Source organism: Pantherophis guttatus, chromosome 7, assembly GCF_059756535.1.
Source record: "Pantherophis guttatus breed Tessera chromosome 7, ASM5975653v1, whole genome shotgun sequence".
In the NCBI taxonomy this organism is placed as follows: domain Eukaryota; kingdom Metazoa; phylum Chordata; class Lepidosauria; order Squamata; family Colubridae; genus Pantherophis; species Pantherophis guttatus.
In genome coordinates, this window is record NC_142069.1 from 42,426,014 (window position 1) to 42,447,289 (window position 21,276).

General features: G+C 35.4%; 1 protein-coding gene across 2 annotated transcripts in view; it reads right to left on the bottom strand.

The window, feature by feature from the left end:
• ACSS3 (acyl-CoA synthetase short chain family member 3) overlaps nt 1-21,276 on the bottom strand; it is a 51,354-nt gene that overhangs the window by 27,413 nt on the left and 2,665 nt on the right. The window contains exons 1-6 of one of the 2 annotated variants that reach the window (XM_060694647.2): nt 18,747-18,842; nt 17,640-17,729; nt 9,680-9,824; nt 3,541-3,729; nt 965-1,099; nt 319-459 (exon numbers count right to left, since the gene is read on the bottom strand). In XM_060694647.2, coding sequence (XP_060550630.2) covers nt 319-459; nt 965-1,099; nt 3,541-3,729; nt 9,680-9,824; nt 17,640-17,656 — 627 coding nt within the window. In that variant the 5' untranslated portion in view covers nt 17,657-17,729; nt 18,747-18,842. Of the gene's footprint in view, nt 1-318; nt 460-964; nt 1,100-3,540; nt 3,730-9,679; nt 9,825-17,639; nt 17,730-18,746; nt 18,843-21,276 lie in introns of those variants that run through there. The other variant, XM_034403613.3, reaches the window with a different exon arrangement.

Here is a 21,276-nt window from a genome sequence, read left to right on the forward strand (position 1 = left end):
AATAGATGGGGGCGGGGCCAGTCAGAATTTTTACTACCGGTTCTCCGAACTACTCAAAATTTCTGCTACCGGTTCTCCAGAACTGGTCAGAACCTGCTGAAACCCACCTGTGTCCCGCACTCCATACAGAAGCAAAGTTGTGCCAAATAAGTTAGGAGGATGAACAGAATTTGAACATCAACACCTACCCACCCCCTGTAAAAAACTAGGGGAAAACTAAAGAGGAATTTTTAAAAAAAATGAAATTAATTAAATATTGCCTGATCTGGAGTAGAACTTAACTTGATCACAAGTATTTCCATTGAAATACACACCTACCTTGGGTGTACCAGTAGTTCCTGATGTATAAAGAATATAAAGTGGATGTTCTGAATCTACTGGAATAGCCTCACATGGCTTTGCTTTGGCTACTTCTTCATTCCAGTCCAAATCACGTCCTGGCTTAAGAGGAACAGCTCCCTGTATAGAAGGTACTAACATTATGTCTTGCAAAACCATATTTATGTACACGCACAGAGAAAAGAATAAAATAATAATAAAATCTTCTTTATGCAAGAATTTTAGTAGATATAATAGCACATATAAATGTACACTGCTCAAAAAAATAAAAGGAACACAAGCAGAAGACATCCGAGATCTGAATGAATGAAATAGCCTTATTAAATACTTTGTTCTTTACATATAGTAGTTTATACACAGCTCAAACAACTAAAGGGAACACAAAATTACTGTATGTAACGAACAAAGTATTTAATAAGGCTATTTCATTCATTCAGATCTCGGATGTCTTCTGCTTGTGTTCCCTTTATTTTTTTGAGCAGTGCATATCAAGGCTGTAAAGAACAGGAAATTCAGACTAAAATGATGAAATGCCAGAATCCAATGAAATGAGATATTGCAATTAAACTACAGAAATATGATTTAAAAGACTAGAGAAATGAGGAACATAAATTGCTATAATTACCATATTAGGGCGGCTATAAATCAGAACTCTTTCTGGTTGATGACTGATCATCTCCAATGCTTTCTCTAGAAGTGGCACATATTCCACTTTTCTTCCAGGTTCTATTCCAAATGTGGATGTTACAACCAGTTTTGGCTAAAAAAAAAGAGAGTATATTATATATACATATATACATACATACATATGAATATACGTATACATACATACATATACATGCATATACATACAAACTCAAATCATATTAAGCACCAAGATCATACCTCCTTCTCCACAAGCAAAGAATCCACTCAGCAAAGAATCCCAGGATCTTTCCCCCATAATTACATGCACAAATGCTTGTTTAAATAGAAAAATGATGTGTATGCATTTGCAGCAAGACAAAAGAATGACTTGTTTTCATGTTTAGACTTACAAGTTGTTTCAAGTCTTGGATTCATCATCCTGTGGCATAAATATGTTTTTAAATTTAAATTACAAACTTTTATTTCCCCCCAATATTTAGTGCAACCCCACACACTAAAAATACTAAATGATTCTTAGCCTGATGCAAAGTCTGAACTCAATGTATCTTTTGCCTAACCTAGGAGTTTTGCTCAATACATCAAATACAGATTTAGATTGTTCAATCAGTAATGCCATATTAATCACAATTTGAAACTTCCTTATTAGGCATACCCTCTAATGCAGAAGTTCACCAACCATTGAGTCTTTCTTTAGGTTAGTCCAAAAGGTCTGAAAGATTAAAGACTAACTTACCCTGTATAAATGGTTCCCCCCCAAAAAATATTATTACAGTGAAAATGTTGCATATATACATGTTGCCTGTATATGTAAAGTCTGGGTAATTGCATATTGGTTGTATCTCTGTATTTCCCTTCAAACTGCCTTTGCAAGTCTGCACAGAGAAATACAGCATGGGCTACATATACAGTAGCGGCCAAAATTGTGGAAATCTTTTGGGAAAAGTGTATTTTTGAGGTTTCATGGCTAATAACACCATTGTTTTTGGGAGTAGTACCATAAAATTATATATCAATGGAAAGATAATTTAATCAAGAATGTAATGCAAGAAAGTTTGTTCTATTATCTGTATTCTATGAAGAATTATAGCCAAATAACCAGAAAAAGGAAGCACAACTTGCTTAGGTTGATATCAGGTAGCTTTCCTTCATTTGATTGTAGCCAATGAGCATGAGTGTTTAGAGAACCAATCAGGTGTCATCTTGTTTTGGCAATGAGCCAATCAGATCACAGTAGGATTCAGTAATTGATGTCATGTACTGAAGCTGAGAGGAGGACATTTGTCAGTGTGTTACATGATCGCTATCAAGTTGGTGGGGTTTTTTTGTTTTCTTTCATTTAGTGAGCTTGTAAAACGTAATAAAATTAAAGTAATGATGCAAAAAAGCTTTATTACATCCTTTCTTTCCAACATTTCACTGGATTAGAAAAAACAAAAACCGACAATATGAAGAAACCAAGTTTAATTTTGTTCTGCAGTGAATACCCAAACAAATAATCCTCTCTGGAATCTGAAAGAAATTTCATTCATTTTTACTCCTACCTTTAAACTATACTTTTGGAATACTCTTAGTCTAGAGAAAAACAAGAATTAACCACAACATAATCATCTGCAAAGCAGACAAGCACTAGTGCAGAAGCAGTTGGAATTCTTTCTTTTCAACACTGTAATTGATGAATATTACCTGTAAAAAAGATAAGAAACAAATTATCTATGGCCTCTGAACATGACAAGTTCATTGTAGTGAACGCATGGAGGAATTATCTTTAATAAACTTATTGCTAGAAGATCAAAGGAAATCTTATTAACAACATTACTGATAAAACCCACCATTCATTGCTATTATAACTTTTTAAAAAAATGAACCAATGTGATGACAAAAGCATACAAAATAACCAGCTAGCATCATTCAAAGCAAGTTTATTCAACATGGTGTGCATATGTCAGAGTATCTAGCATCTAATAGGCTTCTTGTCTCACGTGACTTCTTCAGAATAGTTTTGAGTGAAGAAGACATGAAAGCTGGAGGTGGTAAGGAACGATAGAGAGTATCCTTTCAATAAATATATGTTTTATGCATTGTCACAGTATGCACTCTATAGTTCAAACGTGTCCAATGCTAAAAAAAATGAACTCTTGATTGAAAGGTTATATTGATCAGTTAAGCTTCTGCTAAAGGAGCATGCTGTCCTAAATTTAAATTCTGTCTAAATTCATGCTATGTGCTAAGTTCTCATGAATTCAGAAAAATCAAGACATAGCCTGAATTAAGAATGCACGTATTATCCTTCTGCTTCAAGCCTAGGTCAGCTTACTTATAAGAAAGTTGCTCTTTTAGGCGCAAATTTAAGATATGAAATTACTTCAAAGCAAGTGTAAGCATTTTTTTCATGGCTGAGTAATAAAATACCTATCAGTATTGGCTATTTATGATATATAAACAATGTAAATGGCATCAGTTCTGATCTTCTCACACAATTAAGCTGGCAGAGATCTGTGAAAGAAAAGTTCATTTTTAAAGTATTCCTCTCAGAATAAAAGACATGTTTATTACCTTGGCATGATCAATGCGACTAGAAAGCTCTTTCGAAGCAAATCCACCAAAAATAAGACTATGTATAGCTCCTATTCTTGCACAAGCCAACATAGTGTACATTGTCTGTGGTATCATTGGCATGTAGATGACAACACAATCTCCTTTCTTCACACCATGACTCAGCATAACACCAGCCAACTTGGAAACCTGTAAAAGTAGCAATTTACAATTATTGATATGAACTTAAAGTATCTGGAATTAACTATTGTTTAGACTTTATTAAAAGAACCCATATGATAAAGAGGTAATTCCATAAGGTTGGGTTTACAGTATATATTAGTACAGAGTAAATTTCACTTTGATACAAAATCATATAGTAAAAGCCACCTAAACTTTTCACAAGCTTTCCAGAATATAGAGTATATGCCATTTGCCGCAGAAATCCAATTTTTTTTACTACCAGTTCTGTGGGTGTGGCTTGGTGGGCGTGGTGTGGTGTGGTGGGTGTGGCTTGGTGGGCATGGCAGGGTAAGGATACTGCAAAATGTCCATTCCCACCCCTCAGGGGCCAGCCAGAGGTGGCATTTGCCAGTTCTCCGAAATACTCAAAATTTCTGTTACCGGTTTTCTAGAACCTGTCAGAAGCAAATCACCCCTGATTTGCCGCCATTTCACATCCTTTCATATAAAAGGTGGAGTGAATATAGAGGTACATACTATACTAAAATTTGCTGCAAAATATGTATTCTGAAAAATTAAACAGGAGAGTTTAGGACTCAGAGGTGTCAAAATGGCGGCCCGTGGACCACATATGTCACACGCAGGACATGCCCAACCCAGCTCCGCGAAGGGGAAAAACATCACGAAACGTTACGTGATAGCAATATGATGCTGCGAGTTTGACACCCGTGGTTTACGTTGTTTAATACTTAGAGGTTCATTTTAATTTGCTTCTGTATTTAGTATTCATTCTTTGTAACTTTATAAAGAATTGTAATAAGCTTGTATCTTTACACATTCAATCTCATATTTGTGTGTGTGTGTGTGTGTGTGTGTGTGTGTGTGTGTGTGTGTGTAGTTGAAGTATTACTTTAAGGCAGGGGTGGGCAACTGTGGCCCTTTCACAACCTGTGGACTTCAACTCCCAGAATTTCTGAGACAGCTTGGCTGTCTCAGGAATTCTGGGAGTTGAAGTCCACAGGTTGTAAAAGGGCCACAATTGCCCACCCCTGGTTTAAGGTATTATTACAGGTGTGTTTTATTAATATTATTATATGATATTTAGATTAGATTGTTTTCAAATGCTACTAACAATTTGTAATTTATGAGTAATCCCAAAAATTTTTATGCTACAACTAGACCAAAATAAAAATGAATCCAGTTGCAATAATGTATGTGCTTATTTCCTTGATGCAGACCAATTTACCTCTTAAAATATATTTCTGGTATCTCTACTCTTACAACACTAAGATTGTTATTTATACTACAAAATATTATTATTTGAAAAGAATTCACATAAACATGATTCACATTATAAATACATAGAAAAGACAGTATTTGGCTATATTCTCAATTTGTATTACTTACAAATAAAACTGAATGAGCATCAATATAGAATACAGAATTTGCATTTCATGATATTATATATTAAATATGCAAGGGTTTTCATGCGGAGCTCCTGTAGAAAAAAAAAGATCAAACAAATACACAAAAATATTTCAAGGGCCAAAGGCATTTCAATTCATCTGTCCTTTGATATAGTCCCTTGTATTTCTATTGTAGGCAATCAACTTGCATTTTATGTAGGCAATTGACTTTTTATCTCCCTGAGTCTCTAAACACTTGTCGGAAAAACGAAATATCCCTATCCAATATCAGAAAAAAAGCAACCGATCAACAGTAAATGTGCTATTCCTGTTTTAAAATATTAGTTGCAACATACTTTCAGAAAGAAAGAAGTCCTTAAATGTGCAGTGAGTGCAATAGAACTTATTCCTTTCAAAATCACAAAGCATGGGTTGAAGAAATAGATTGTTCTTTTCAAATCCTACCTAATGGGGAAAGAAGGAGGGAGTTGTGTAACTTGCCCAGAAGGCATTCTAATATCTATCACTCAATGTATCTCAAATAATGGTCCAACTATTTGTAGACCTTAATGCCGGTAGCTAGGAGAATGTAGTAACAATAACACCCGTATATCATATTCAATGTTGCATTTTTGTTTGCAATTTAATTCAACTTCACATAAACTTTTATACACCGTTTTCTGAACAGAAGGATTTCAGTATGGCATCAGGGTGAACCAACATTTTTCACACATTTGACTAAGAAGATAGTTCAGTAGCTTTTATCTGTATAATATTATAGCTGTATAATGGCCTGTACAGGTAGTCCTCGACTTATGACCACAATTGAACCCAAAATTTATGTTGATGAGACATTTGTTATGTGAATTTTGCCCCATTTTACCACTTTTCTTGTCACAGTTGTTAAGTGAATCATTGCAGTTGTTAAGTTAGTAAGCCGGTTGTTAAAGGAATCTGATTTCCCCATTGACTTCGCTTGTCAGAAGGTCATAAAATGTGATTACATGACTCTGGGACACTTAACTGTCATAAATATGAACCAGTTGCCAAGCATCCGAATTATGATCACATGACTATGGGGATGGGGTCATAAGTTTTTTTTCAGTGCCATTGTAACTGTGAACAGTCACTAAACTAAGACTCAAAGACTTACCTGTAAAATGAAAAAAGCTGAGAACCACATAAATACTTAGATAATGAGTAAAAGCAGTACAATATTCTTAGAAATCTTTTAAGTCAGAGGTCAGCAACATGCCTGTCTTTACAAGAACAGTATGTTTGATTTTTTTATTATTATTATATATTTCACAGGATGTTTTCATTTAGACTTAAATCCCCAGAATTCTCTTAACCTATCCAAGTTTTATAGCAAGGGCATAAGAAATATATCCACTAATTTTTCTTCTGTGGCCCAAAGACCCCCAGAATGCTGGTGGATTTCAGCAAACATTTTGACTTTTTTCCAGTATCAGAAGTTGAGATAATAACGGGCAAAATGGGTACCTAAGGCTTTGCAGACACTTAATACATTTATTTCACTCTGCATAATTACTGAAACTTCTTCCAGAATGGGTCTTGGCCCCGGTCCTAGCCTGCCTACTTCTGGAGTACAAACATCACCATTTCAAACAAAACCCTCAAGCTATCCAATATCTTGCCTTGTAGGTACAAGACATTGTTTAAAAAAAATTGCTCTCTTTTTTAAAAAAATGATGGAACTTTTAACCTTTGGATTCAATCATTATAATTTAGAGGAACATCCTATTTTCTATTAAGTCTGATTCTTCCATGGGAACATTTTCTTCTTGTAGCTTTCAGGTAAGCAATGCTCGTGAAGTAGTTACTTTGGTTTCTCCTCCTATGAATCCCAGCTAAAATAACTTCTTTCACAGAGTTGGCCTGTAGCCAGTGAAGTTTCAAAGGTAGATTGAAGAAGGAGACTGGAGTTTTATTTCCCTAGTCCTAATTTGGATTGCTTGCTCATAGGAGTTAACACCCCATTCTTCTTCAAATAGTTCAGGTAGCTGGCATTACTCCATGAAATCAAGCCACTGGCTCGGCATGACATAAGCAATAGAGAGGCTTATTTTTATCCTCCTCTGAAAGTACATTCTAGATGTATATTATATAAGCAAGGGAAGGAAGGAAGAAGAAAAATAAATCCTTTTGAGAAGTGAAGCCATACAGAATGCTCACTTAATTACTTGTCTGGGGGATGCGGATAGCATTCTTCTATTAAGAAAATACAGCAAAAATTTATCCTAACTATTGACTTGAGGAAAAGACATAAACCCAATTAATAGGCATATCACTGTGCCTCATAGGTGCCCTGGGAGATAAATTTGAATAAATGGTTTATCTATGTTAGAATATTAAAGTGGAAAAGGCAATTTAGGGGATAAAGAGTGAAAATCCAAACTGAAGAAATCACCAAAATAATCAAATTCCACTGCATTTGTGGAATAGAGAGGAATTAAAGGAACTGTTGGTCTACTTACACTACATTAAAAACAGAAGAATGCCATTTTATTTATTGTGGAGCTTGCCTGTAAAACTGATTTCAACCTTGATTTGTTCATTTCATAAATACATTCAGATTGTTTTCTGGAAAATAATATAGAAGTGTTCTATCATTGTCATCTTCTAGAATATATTCCCCCGTCCTAATGCACTGGAATTTTTGATCTCACATCCAGATATTAAACAGGTTTATCCCTGCTTACCTTTCAAAATCAGATTAAATTGACTCTGTACCTGGTCTAAAAAATATATCATTCAAAAAAAGTATTTCATAACATATGTTAGCCAATAATTCAGTACAACCGGACAAAATAATAATAAATTGTCTCATCTTAATGGGTTTTTAATCTTTGTATCTGTATATCAGTAAGCTAATGGCATCTAAACCAGCATAACAAAGTAAACCACTTTAAATAGTGATAATTATAAATTAAGGAAATATCAAGCATCAAAATATTCATTACAGGTACCTTTTGCTTGGTGTCATATGGGCAAAATGTTGACTTGGAAGAGATTCTATCTTGCATATATAGTGGTATGCTGCACATGATCATGTATTTAATTCAAAAATGGAAAATTGGAGACTTTTGAAATTATGTAACCCGGCAGAGCAAACAGGCTTTTAAAACAAAGTTCTTACAACTCACTTTTAGGAATGCGAGAACAATACTCTTTTAAGAATGACAAAATCACAATTTATTGAGAAGGTACTTCTGTTACTATTTTTAGCCAAGTTCCATTCATAAGAGCCTGAAGAGCAAATATTAGTTATACTTGGTAACTGCTTTTTTCTTAGAAATTTCCCCACATTTTTGTACTACATAAATGCACTTTCTCAATCTTCTTTAAATAAGTCCTCTGTGATATGGGCCAGATCAGTACTCATTCAGAATCAGTTCATGGATGGTTGTTGCTTTGTTATTTTACTAACATGGCATTTGCTACACCACAAATAATTTCAAAATTGAGCTATCTGAACTGGAAGATCTGGAAGACATCAACAATCTGCCGGATTTAGATCTAAACCTGATTATTATACAGAACTATTCCTATAGTTTTCCAAATCTTACCTACAGTCTACAGTGCATTCAAAAGTATTCAGACCCCCTTCACTTTTGTCAATTTTGTGCTGTGCTGCAGCTGATTCTACAGTTGTTGAAATTCATTTTTTTCCCTCATTAATCTACATTCGGTACTCCATGATGACAAAATGAAAACAGAATTTTAGAAATGTCTGTAAATTTATTAAAAAGAAAAAACTGAAATATCACATTGGCATAAATATGTAGACCCTTTGCACTGTATCAATCGTCAATCTTCATTGAAACAATAATCTTTATAAATAGGACTAAGACAGATGCAGTCTGAAAACACATTTAAAGCTGCTCATAGAAGACAAAAGCTTTCATCTATATAATACAAAACTATACAAAGAAACCAGTATACCACTTTGTGGTTTGATCATCTCAACTCATACAGCTCTTCGGTTATACAAACATTACATTGACATTCAGCTCAATATTCAGTACAAATTAATTATACATCCTCTTATTCTTTGGTAAAAATCTATAATTAAAGACAATCTTCTAATGACTTTCAATTGTTAACCTACTGCACTATCACGTTACATGTAATTAAACTGAAAAGATTAAAAATAGTAAATAGCCACAGCAGGGGGCAGCATCTCTCTGACCTCAGCTAATCTCAAAAAGCTAAGAAAAGTCAGACATGAAGGGCACTTGTATAGAAGGGGTGCAAATTAAATTGAGAAACCACATTTACTATAGTCAAGAAAACATGGATGTATCTGTACAGTTATCAGGAGTCAAACTCAACTCAAGGGAAATTTTATGAGAAAACAAACAAGAGAAGGGGCTCAGTGGTAGAACAAACTCAATGACAACACAGAGCAACCGTATCTGTTTCAAATAAACTCTAACAGAATGTATGTATTTGCAATTATCTACTTTCTCTATTTGAAATGTTATAACTATGATAGGATATGTTTTATCATTATTGTCATTTAGTTTGAATATTCATATAAAACATACCTGTTCAAGAACTTCAGTGTAAGTTATAAACTCTTTCGTATTTGTTACAGGACTGTCATAGATAATAGCAATTTGATCCCCGTGTCCATTCTCAACATGGCGATCCAGAGCATTATAGCAAATATTCAGCTCTCCTCCAACAAACCTAAAAAAGGAAAATGGACTGGAAAATTAGATTAAATACCAATATAGTGGGCACCTGATTACATTTTTAATTGATTTTTCTTTCCTAATTTTTTCCGATTTGTGTAACATCACTTACAAGTATATAGTATTAACAAATCTAATTATAATTCCTTTATAATATCCAAAGAATATGTAGATATCAAAAACAACCCCATTTTATATTAGAATTAGGTTACTGTGCAGAAATAGGTATATATTATGCTAAAGCACAAGCAGAAAATGTTGGTGTAGATTTGAATAATTATTTGATTTTGAGATTCACAGCTGATTTTGGAGATGTTAACCTGGAATCCTGATTTTTTTTTTTATTTACACTTTATTGGGTTTTTTTTTAACACAAGTAAAATATAATAACAATTCTGTTTGACATCGGATTCGCAGTGTTTGTACATATATACATGAAAAAAAAATCTGGTGTCATTTATACTATACATTTCTAATTAATTTCTACACCTTTTACTCCTTCCTTGATTCTATCATTTATCCATTCGTACCATCTTCCCCACACAGTATCATAATCTGAATTTTCATCATCATTTATCTCATGCGTTAATTTACTTATCTCTGCACACTCTAATATTTTGCTGATTATAAGGTCGTCTGGTGGTAGGTCTTTCTTTTTCCAGTATTGAACGTACGCCAGTCTGGCAGCTGTAGTTATGTGTATTAGGAGGTGGACCTTTTCCTTTCCATGCCCTTTCTTTACCATTCCCAGGAGAAATATTTCTGGATTCAAGTCGATTTCTTCTTTAATTATGTCTTTCAACCATCTCCGAATTTTGCTCCAGTATCTTTTTGCTTCGGGGCATGTCCACCACATATGAAAGAAGGTGCCCTGACCATGGCCACATTTCCAACAATTTGGGTGCACATTGGGGAATATCTTTGCTAATCTTGCAGGTGCTAAATGCCACCTATGGAGCATTTTATAATGATTTTCCTTGTAAGTGGCTGCTCTAGTTAATTTATAGTTTTTATTCCAGGCCTCTTCCCATTCATTAAAGTTCAAACTGTGCCCAATATTACTCTCCCATGCTCTCAATTGGTTTCTGATTGTATCCTCATCTCTGTCTTCATCTAATAAGTAATTATATAGTTTGGCCAATGTTTTTTTTCCTGGTCCCATCAAAATTTTGTCTAATCCGTTGTTTCCTAATTCTAAGCCATATTCATCCTTATCTTTCTGGTATCTTGATTTTATTTGCAGGTAAATCCACCAATCTAAGGTTATACCTTGGTCTCTCAGGGTATCATTTGATTTAAGGTTTCCCCCTCCATCGACAATGTCTTTGTATCTGCACAGTTTCTCCATTCCCCACCTGTTGGGGTAAATCAATGCCTCTACCGTAGAGAGCCAATTTGGGACTTTTGAATAATATCTCTGCCTAATCCCCGCCCACGTTTGTATTAGGGAGTCCCTGATTTTATGCCTGTGGAAGTAGGTTTTCTTTTTCTTGTCTTTGTCCCATAGATACGCATGCCACCCTCTCTGTAAGTCATGGCCTTCTAATGTTAGGGTTCTCTTGTTCTCCAAAGTGATCCATTCCCTTATCCATATCAGTTTTGCTGCTCTGTAATACGTTTCCCAATTTGGGAGTCCAAATCCTTCCACATTCCTTTTTTCCTGTAAGATTTTGAGTGAGATCCTCGATTTTTTTCCCTCCCAAACAAATTCCCTAATGTTCTTATTTAATTCTGAAAAAAAAAATTTCTCTAAAGTCACTGGTAAATTTTGATATAGAAATAGGATCTTGGGGAGGATGTTCATCTTAATTGCCGCAATTTTACCTATAAGTGACAATTTAATCTTTTTCCATCTATCCAAATCTTGTTTTAATTTTTTAATTAATGGGGTATAGTTATCTTCTTTTAGAGATGAACACCTTTTGGTTAGCCAGATTCCTAAGTATTTTATTTTTGGGACAACCTGTAGGCCCAAAGCTCCTTCTATCTCTTTCTTCTGGGTCTCAGTTACATTCTTAGTTAGTATTTTGGTTTTAGATTTGTTCAATTTAAAGCCAGCCACCTCTCCATATTTACCCAATTCCTCTAATACTTTTTGTCCAGATATTAATGGGTCTTCAAGTATTAGCGCCACGTCATCCGCAAAGGCTTGCGTTTTATAAATCTCTTTTCTAATTTTTAGGCCTTTGATTTCCTCGTTATTTCTAATCTTTCATAGCAAAACTTCTAGGGCCAGGATGAATAATAACGGTGACAGGGGACAGCCCTGTCTTACTCCCTTCTTGATTTGGAATGTTCTTGTCCTATCTCCATTTACTAAAATGCTCGCCCTCTGATTGTTGTAGATAGTCTTTATCAACTTTTCAAAGTTTTGCCCGAATCCCATTATTTTAATTTGCTTGATCATAAAGTTCCAATTTAAATTGTCGAATGCCTTTTGGGCATCCAAAAAAACTAAGGCCAACTGCTTTTCTGGGTGTTCTTCATAATATTCTAGAGTATTTAACACAATTCTCAAATTATCCCTAATTTGTCGCCCCGGGAGAAATCCATTTTGATCTTTATGAATCCAGTTGTTTAATATTTTTTTGGTTCTTTCTGCCATTATACCCATGAATAGTTTGTAATCAGTGTTTAGAAGCGAGATCGGTCTGTAATTTTGGATTTTTTTTGGGTCTGCACCTTCTTTCGGCAGCAGTGTAACATGTGCTTCCCTCCACGAGTCAGGGATTTTTGAGCCCGTCAGAACCTCATTGAAAATTTCCATTAATTTGGGTTGTAGAATTTCTTCCAATTTTTTGTATATTTCTCCTGGGAATCCATCTGGGCCTGGCGATTTGTTGTTTTTGAGTTTTGAGAGGGCTTTTTTGAATTCTTCAGTTGTTATCTTAGCGTTTAACATCTCCTTCTCTTCCTCCGTTATTTGTGGGAGCTCCGCATTTGCCAGATTTTGGTCTATTTTTCCTTCCGAGGCCTCCTCTTCTTTGTATAGGGATTCATAATACTCTCTCGCTCTTTCTAATTTGTCTTCTTCTTTATTTAAAAGATTTCCCTCAGCGTCTTCTAGTGTCTGAATTGTCCCTTTTTCATTTTCCTTTTTTAATTTATAGGCCAGCCACCTGCCCGATTTATTGGCGTTCTCAAAGTAGTACTGTTTTGTTCTTTTTATTTTTTGGGCTAGTTCCTCTTGATCTAGGATGTTTAATTTATGTCTTCACACCAGCCAATTTTCTTTTGCTACAGTATCTCCAGGCATTTTCTGGAGTTTCCTTTCTGCTTCATCTAGATGTTTAATGAGATCTTCCCGGGATTTCCTTTTTAATTTATTTTTATATGCAGAGTAGGATATTATTACCCCTCTTAGATAGGCCTTCATTGTGTCCCATACTATTTCGCGGGATGTTCCTTGGTTCTCATTTTCTATAAAAAAAGTCTTTATTTCTCCTTTCAATTTTTCTACACACTCTTTGTCGCATAGTAGTTTTGCATTGAGCCTCCATCTCTGTTGTTTCTTTCTCCTTATGTTTCTCCATTTTATTTCCAGGGGGTTGTGATCTGCCCAGATGTTTGGGCTAATTTCTGCTGTCTCTATTTCTAACCCCAACATCCTGGTGACCCAAACCATATCTATTCTCGACCATGACTGTTGCGGATTGGAATAGAATGTATACTGTCTTTCGCTTGGGTGTAACGTTCGCCATATGTCAATTAAATTCATTTCCTTCACCAAATCGAAAAAAGCTTTTGGTAAAGTCGCCCTTTTATTTTTGTTCATTTTATTACTTTTGTGATCGTTGTCTGGGTCTACGATTCCATTGAAATCGCCTATCATGCAAATTTCATTATATTCCATTTTCCCTAATTGTTCACGAAGCTTTTGGAAATATTCTCCTTGTTTTTTATTTGGGGCATAAATGCCCACTAATAACATTTTAGTGTTATCTCTCGTGACTTCGACCATAAGAGTTCTTCCCTTTGTATCATTATATTTCAATTCTGCTTCAATTCCTTTTTTAACATAAATTACTACCCCTCTCTTTCTTTTTTCTGCTAATGAGGTAGTTTACCATATTTTTTATACTCCAAACATTTACCCTCATCCTTTTTTATATGGACCTCCTGTAAGCAAATTATATCCATATTTTGTTTTGCTAGTTTTGTAAGTGTTAATTTCCTCTTTTTACTATCGTTTAATCCATTGATATTTACTGAGATTAATTTCAAGTCATTCATTCTTGTTTTCCTTGCTCGGTCTTAGTTTTTGTTTAGTCTTACGGCTCTTACTGGTCTTGTTCTTTTTTCCTTGGCTTCTTCTTCGGTCTTCTTCTCCTCCGCGGTTCCTTCCTCTTCTAAGTTTGTCGCCTCTATTTCCTCCTTACTACTCTGTTCTTCTTCTGCACCCCTTAACTGATCAAGAAAGTCTTGTGCTGTGCTCAGGCTATCTATTTTTATTTTTCTCCCCTGCCAGGTGATTAACATCCCCTCTGGTAAGAGCCATCTAAATAATATATTTCTTTTGTTCAATTGCACAGCCAAAAATCTGTAGTCCTTTCTCACCTCCCTCACTCTTCTTGGAATCTGTTTTAATATTATCACTTCTTTTCCTCTGTATGTTATTTGTCCGTCCCTCGCCATACTGTATAGGATGTCTTTTACTTTTTTTCTCGCGAACCTAATGTGGACTTCTCTGGGGAGCCTATTCCTCCTCGCATAATTTGTTTGGACTCTATAGACGTCGTCCAGTTCTCTGATGATCTCACGTTTATCTTGTTGGAGTAGTTCTGCGATTAGTTCCGCCATCTTCTCTCCCAAATCCTCCTCTTTATCTTCTTCCACATTTTGGAAGCGCAGGTAGAACGACGCCCTATCCATCTCTAATTGTATTAATAAATCTTCTAATTCCTTGTTTTGCATTGTCAACATCTGGTCTACCATGTCCAGTTTCTTCTCATTTTGTTCTATTTTTTGCTCTGCCTTCTGGATCCTTTGTTCGTTGTTGGAGATTGAGACTTGAATCTCGTTCATTTTCTGATCCAGTAGGTGGATATCTGTTTTAAGTTCGGTGTGGTTGTTGGACATTTTTTCCTGCATGGCCATCATCGTTTCTTGGATTAATGTCAATGTTGACTGCACTGTTAGTAATGTTGGTGTTGTTATGGCCTTGTCTGTTTTTGGTAGTCCTTCCGTTGACTTTTGGGTAGCCGGGGAGGTCATGAATATAGTGGGATTTGAGGGGGTCTTTTTTCCTGTTTTCAGGATCGTTGATGACATGCTCGTCATTTCTTCCAAGATTATTTTTTGTTCTCTGATTATTTTCTCGATATTTCTCCAAATTTTCATACACTAGTTGTCACCTCTTTTTTATACTTCTTCAGGATACGGAGGAAAATTATTTATCAATCAATGTCAATTTATCAATCTATATCACTTCCAAACAGTATCTTAGATAAATTTTTCAATCAATATCAATTTTCCAATCTATATCACTTCCAATCAATATTTAAGTAAATAACAAGAATTAATTTATGGTTTGTAATTAATTTATAGTTAATTGGTATAATAGATAGTAATTAATTGATAAGAATTTATTTCTACTTGTTAATAATTAATTCAAGTCCTAATAGTTTAAGTCACAATAACACAATAGCTCCTAGGTAAATCTATAATCTATAACTAAAATTCCTATATCTAAATTACTACTTTAAAAAGATTTTAAATTCAAATTCCTATATAGCTGTTTACCAATAAATTAATATATGTAGATATTGTAATTCTAATATAACAATATGTCAATAAGTCAAATATATGAGAATAGTGTCAGTACAGATAGATGTAAATGAATATAGTTAAATACAATTAAATAATTAATTAAGTGGGTATAAATCTAATAAACTCTATAAAAATATATCTTGTATATAGGCAAGGATCAGAACTTAATTAATATGAAGATTTATAATTCTTCTTAATAAAAGTATTATTATGCAAAGGATCAAAATGTTATAAAAAGAATTTTCAGAAGAGAAGGGGAAAAAAAGTGGGGGGGAAATATCCAAATTTCAGTTGGGGACAAGCAAAGTTTTTCCAAAAGGGTAATGTTCTTTCTCACTCAGCCACCGGTCTCCTCCAATCCTTTCTTCTTCCGTTTACTTTGCCACTGTCAAAACTCTATGGTAAGCCTCGAGGCTAGATTGTCTCTATGCCTGTCCTTTTCAGTTTGCTCTGTCAGGCTTCTTCAATGGCTGCACTTCCTGTTCTCTGGCACAAATTTGATAGAGTCCAATCTCCGACTTAGTTCACCTTTCTGCTATCACCAGCAAATGTAAAAAAGAGTTCTTCTGGGTTCTTTTAGTTTCCTTGCTCCCTATGCCCACCGATCCTCTTCTTGCACAGGCAATTTAGCGTCCTCAGTTTCTTATTCTCTGCGCCGGCTTGTCGAGCTCCGTGGTCATTCAGACTGTTCTCCGATCTCCGTCGCCGCCTTTTTCCATTTAAGCCCTTCTCCCCCGACTCCGCCAACCCCTTCCTGATGTTCGATCTCACGTATGCAGGGAGGACACGTTTCAATCTTGGCACTGCAGCCTCCGATCTTCCTTGCTTCCCATCTAGTTGTCAGCTACCACAGCTTCAGGTCAGCCATTGAAAGGCTGACTTCACACGCGGCAGTTTGACAGAGCTGCCCGGTTTTGCGAGAAGTGTTTGCGCTTCACTTTCTCGCTCACCCGGCTCTCTCTATTGTCCGCGGGGCTCTCCAGGACCCGCGCCCCCGAAGGGATCCCCAAAACGCGGTGACAAACAGTGTTGAGGAGTGGCGATCACTCACTCAGCACCATGTCGCTGCAGCTCGCCAACCGGAAGTGTCCTGGAATCCTGATTTAGATACACTGAGACACAGTAACAGGTGACAGAGAAATTTATGCTTTGTGGCATAAAATTTCAGGATATAACCTAGTTATCCAGTAGGAGATCTATTTATAAGTGACGGCATTAAACATGGCATATTCAGCTCTGCTCTTGAAGAAAAAGATTTCAAGATCCATAATTAACTCTAAGGTTCACAGTCTTCATTTTTATTGGCTGAAGATGATTTGGGTTTTTTTTTTCAACAATCAGGATCTTTTAGCCTAAATAACCTAAGTTGCAAAGAAAGTAAAATCTGAAGGAAAAAAGAATAGCAGATCCCTGAAATATCTTTACTTTAATATCCAAGTGCAATTTGTATTCATGTTACAAAAAATTGGTGATAGGAGAGAAGACTGCAGTGTCCTTTAAAAGACATACTAATGATAAAACATCATGCAGAAAGGTTGTGTGGATCAAAATACAATGAATAAAATGCTTTCACCAACTGAGACATTCCTTTGTTTGGAGCTACAAAAATTGAAAACCTCTAACTGTATTTTTGTGGCCAAATTATGTAATTCATGGACCAAAAGCTGAATCAAAATATTTTTATCAGAAAATCTGCAAAGCAAAGCAGTGCCTTTTCAGCTTGAATCAATGGTAAATTAAACACAACAACAACAACAACTTCACAAACTGTTTCATAGGTCTTTGGAGTGGGAAGGTCACCTAAATATTTCCTTAAAATATTTATATCCTTATCTTCCTTCAAAAGAGGTGAACGCTACAAAACAAGAATTAACAACATAAAATATCAATTTTTAAGTTAAAACTGAAATGGCACCAAGTTACCACAAGATGAAAGAACAATTTTAAAAAATTAAAAATAAATTCACCTAAAATTAATTGAATAAAACTACCATTCACACTTCAAATAATTTCCTATACAGGAAGAGGTTAACTAATTTACCTTAGATTGTTCCACATAGGACAAGATGGGCCAAATCAGGAAATCCCAATGCTTCCCACTGCTTTAACAGCTCTTTGATGTACTGAAAGACTTTGATAAGGGCAACAAGAGGCACAAATAATGTCACTTTCATTTTGAGATCATAATGCAACTGACATCAGTTATGTAATATACATCAGTGCCATCTCCTTGACTACATAAACTACATGTTATCTGTGCAATGATGTTATGACATAGATGGTGGGACAGCTATCCTATGTGTTTGAGGTATTTGCTTCCACTGTGTATAGCAAAGCTTGTCTTCACAACAGCTACCCTCTGGAACATCATAACACCTGACATTAGGTATCCACGACCCTGTTGGCCTTTTGAAAAGCCATTGAGACTTTGCTATTTTCCCAAGCATGGGATAGGAAATTAGTTGAATTGATTGCTGATTTCCTTAGTTGTTATAGTATACTTCTATATAGTATAATATGCTTTTGGGGGAGGGTGGAATTTAAAAACGTTAACTGACTAAACTCATGTTTGCAAGATGGCTGGCCTTTTAAATTGATGAAAGAAATCAATAACATTTTTTTTATTATTTACCATGAACCATTCTGAGCTTTTGATATCTCTCTCCCTAGCTTCCACTCATCCTTGCATCTATTTTCAATTTCACCATGAAAAGTTAATTATCCCTTCCCTCACAGGACTGTACAGACATGCTTACTGAACAAGAGGCTATTGTGTACCCACTCCTTCTTAGTCAATTTTAATACTTCAATACATACATAAACTTCACAAGCTTCTTTCGAGAATTATCTAAATTACGTATATCAAGGCACAAGGACAACCCACGATTTACTTCCCATTCTTACAAAGGAAAAACAGCTCCACCCCACCCCACCCTCTTTATTTCTGCACATACATACATAATGGAATATTGGTCAGGAAGGGTTTTGCTTAGCATAAAAGATTTATGGTATATGGAGAAACTGAAGTTAGGAGTACAACTTTTGTACTTGTAAGAAAGTATTTTTGAAACTGCATTTGCATAAAAGAAAACAAAGCTAAGCTTTATTTAAGAAACAACACCATGAGCAGAAAGCCTAAATCACTTACCTATAGCTAAGCATCTGTAGCACGTTCTCTTCTATTAGAGAGAGAAAAAAATTAAGAACCTGAACAGCGCCAGTCAAACTCAGAAGAAAAAGATAACTAGAGGAGAAAAAAGAAATGACAGGCAACAGAATCTCAGTGTCATTAATAAGAGTCATGATGTTTTAGACTAGGAAAACCAATTTTCTAGAGAAAGAAAGAATCCCTCAAACTCTCTCTACATTAGCCCCTTTGTCAATAGATTTATAGGTTTAAAAAGCTAATGTATGTCAAGTTAATTTTCAACAAGTGATTCATGCATGATGACTATAAAGTGTGCTCCTATGGAGTGGTTTATGGTTAAGTGTGCAGTAAATACTTAACCAATTGCTATTTATATGTTTATTTATAGTGTAGTACATTAGCATACCCTTTCCAATTTTACAAGTCTCATTGCAATTTACAAAAGAAAAAAAACGGTAGATGAAAGCAATCAATAAAACATGCATTAATTTTTATATATTATATAAAATATATATAAAATTATTATATAAAATACACACAGATAATAAAATATTATAGCAAAGTAATTCTCCAAGTTTGGTCTGCAGACTGTTGGAGATGCATAATGCTCCAGAGGTAATTTGCTACAACTTCACACATTCAACAGCCTCAGCAGATTGTCTCAGCACATCTCCAAATGAGTGTTGCTAGAAATGGTAAAGCAGGACTGAAGGCAAGTGGGTCTCTGGCCAATGAACTGCTAGTGCAGGGGTGGGCAATTATGGCTCTTTTACAACCTGTGGACTTCAACTCCCAGAATTCCAGAGACAGCTTGGCTGTCTCAGGAATTCTGGGAGTTGAAGTCCACAGGTTGTAAAAGAGCCACAATTGTCCACTCCTGTGCTAGTGCATATCTAATAGTCTGGTCAGAAAAGGCTGACTTGAGCCTATTTGCTGACTCAGCCCCCACCTGAAGTGATAAATACTTAATCTGGAATTGCATTTTGATTTTGAGGTTAGTTTAAAGGGGCTTTTAAAACTGATGAGATGGGAAGGGATACAAATGCAACTCTGCATATGTGTATACACACACACATATCCTCCCACTTATGACTGCATGACTGTAACTTTGTTGCTTGTCTCCTTACGATTTATATTGATGTTTTTTCCTAGTATGATTTGATTGCTTATTTGTACCCCATGACTATCATTAAGTGTTGTACCTTATGATTTTTGACGAATGTATTTTGTCTTTTTATGTACACTGAGAGCATATGCACCAAAGACAAATTCCTTGTGTGTCCAATCACACTTGGCCAATAAAAAATTCTATTCTATTCTATTCTATTCTATTCTATTCTATTCTATTCTATTCTATTCTATTCTATTCATATATAGAGAGGGGGGGAAGGGAAGGAGAGAGAGAGAGGGAGAGAGAGAGAGTCTTGAGAAGTGCTGACTTAAAAAATAATAGGAGCAGTAAGAACTTGAAAATATAAGAACAGCATTATACATTATTTAAAGGTCTCCAAAAATAAAAATGCTTTACCTGGCTTAAAAAAGACGATGTGAGATGTACCTCACTGGCGACAGCATTCCAATGTCAGGAAGCCAACACTGAAAAGTCTGCTCCTGAGTACCCATTCAGTTAATTAACTGATTAACTGAAGAATCACTCATGGCATACTCCATAGTAGGATACTCAGAAAATGCCCTCCAAAGATGACTTTAAGATATAAGTGGGATTATATGAAAATAGCAGACCTTCAGAAATTCCACTCCCTCACAGTACAAGGTCTTTACAATTAATACCAGCACTCTGAATTGAGACTGGAAAAAAACTGGGTGTCAGTAAAAATAGTAAGTGATATAAGTTCATATTGCATTCTTGCAATTTTTGTACAAACTAATTTCTGAACTATCATTGATCAACATTCTGAAATAAATTACCGGGGAAGGGTTTATTCAAATTAGGTCATAGCTGATGTACCAGTTTATGTTAGATAAAGATGTTTCTTGCCAAAGAGGCCAGTTACTTAGCTTATTACTCAAACCAGGTTCTTGTGCAGCAATTTTATTGCCTCATCTAAATCCAAGGTTTTAAAAAAAGGTCAATCTGGATGTCATCATCATACTAACACTTTACTCTAAATCTTGAAATCATCTCACTCAGTGGTTTCATGTAGCTGTTGGACAGAATGAGGGATAAAACAGGGGTGGGTTTCAGCAGGTTCTGACCAGTTCTGGAGAACTGGTAGCGGAAATTTTGAGTAGTTTGGAGAACCGGTAGTAAAAATTCTGACTGGCCCTGCCCCATCTATTCTCTGCCTCCCAAGTCCCAGCTGATGGGGAGGAAATGGGGATTTTGCAGTATCCTTCCCCTGCCATGCCCACCAAGCCATGCCCTCCAAGCCATGCCACACCCACTAAGCCACACCCACAGAACCGGTAGTAAAAAAAATTGAAACCCACCACTGGATAACACAGAACTCTGCATAACTCCACAACATAAATGCTATGTAGTTTAACATAAATACCTACTGGTTCTCAA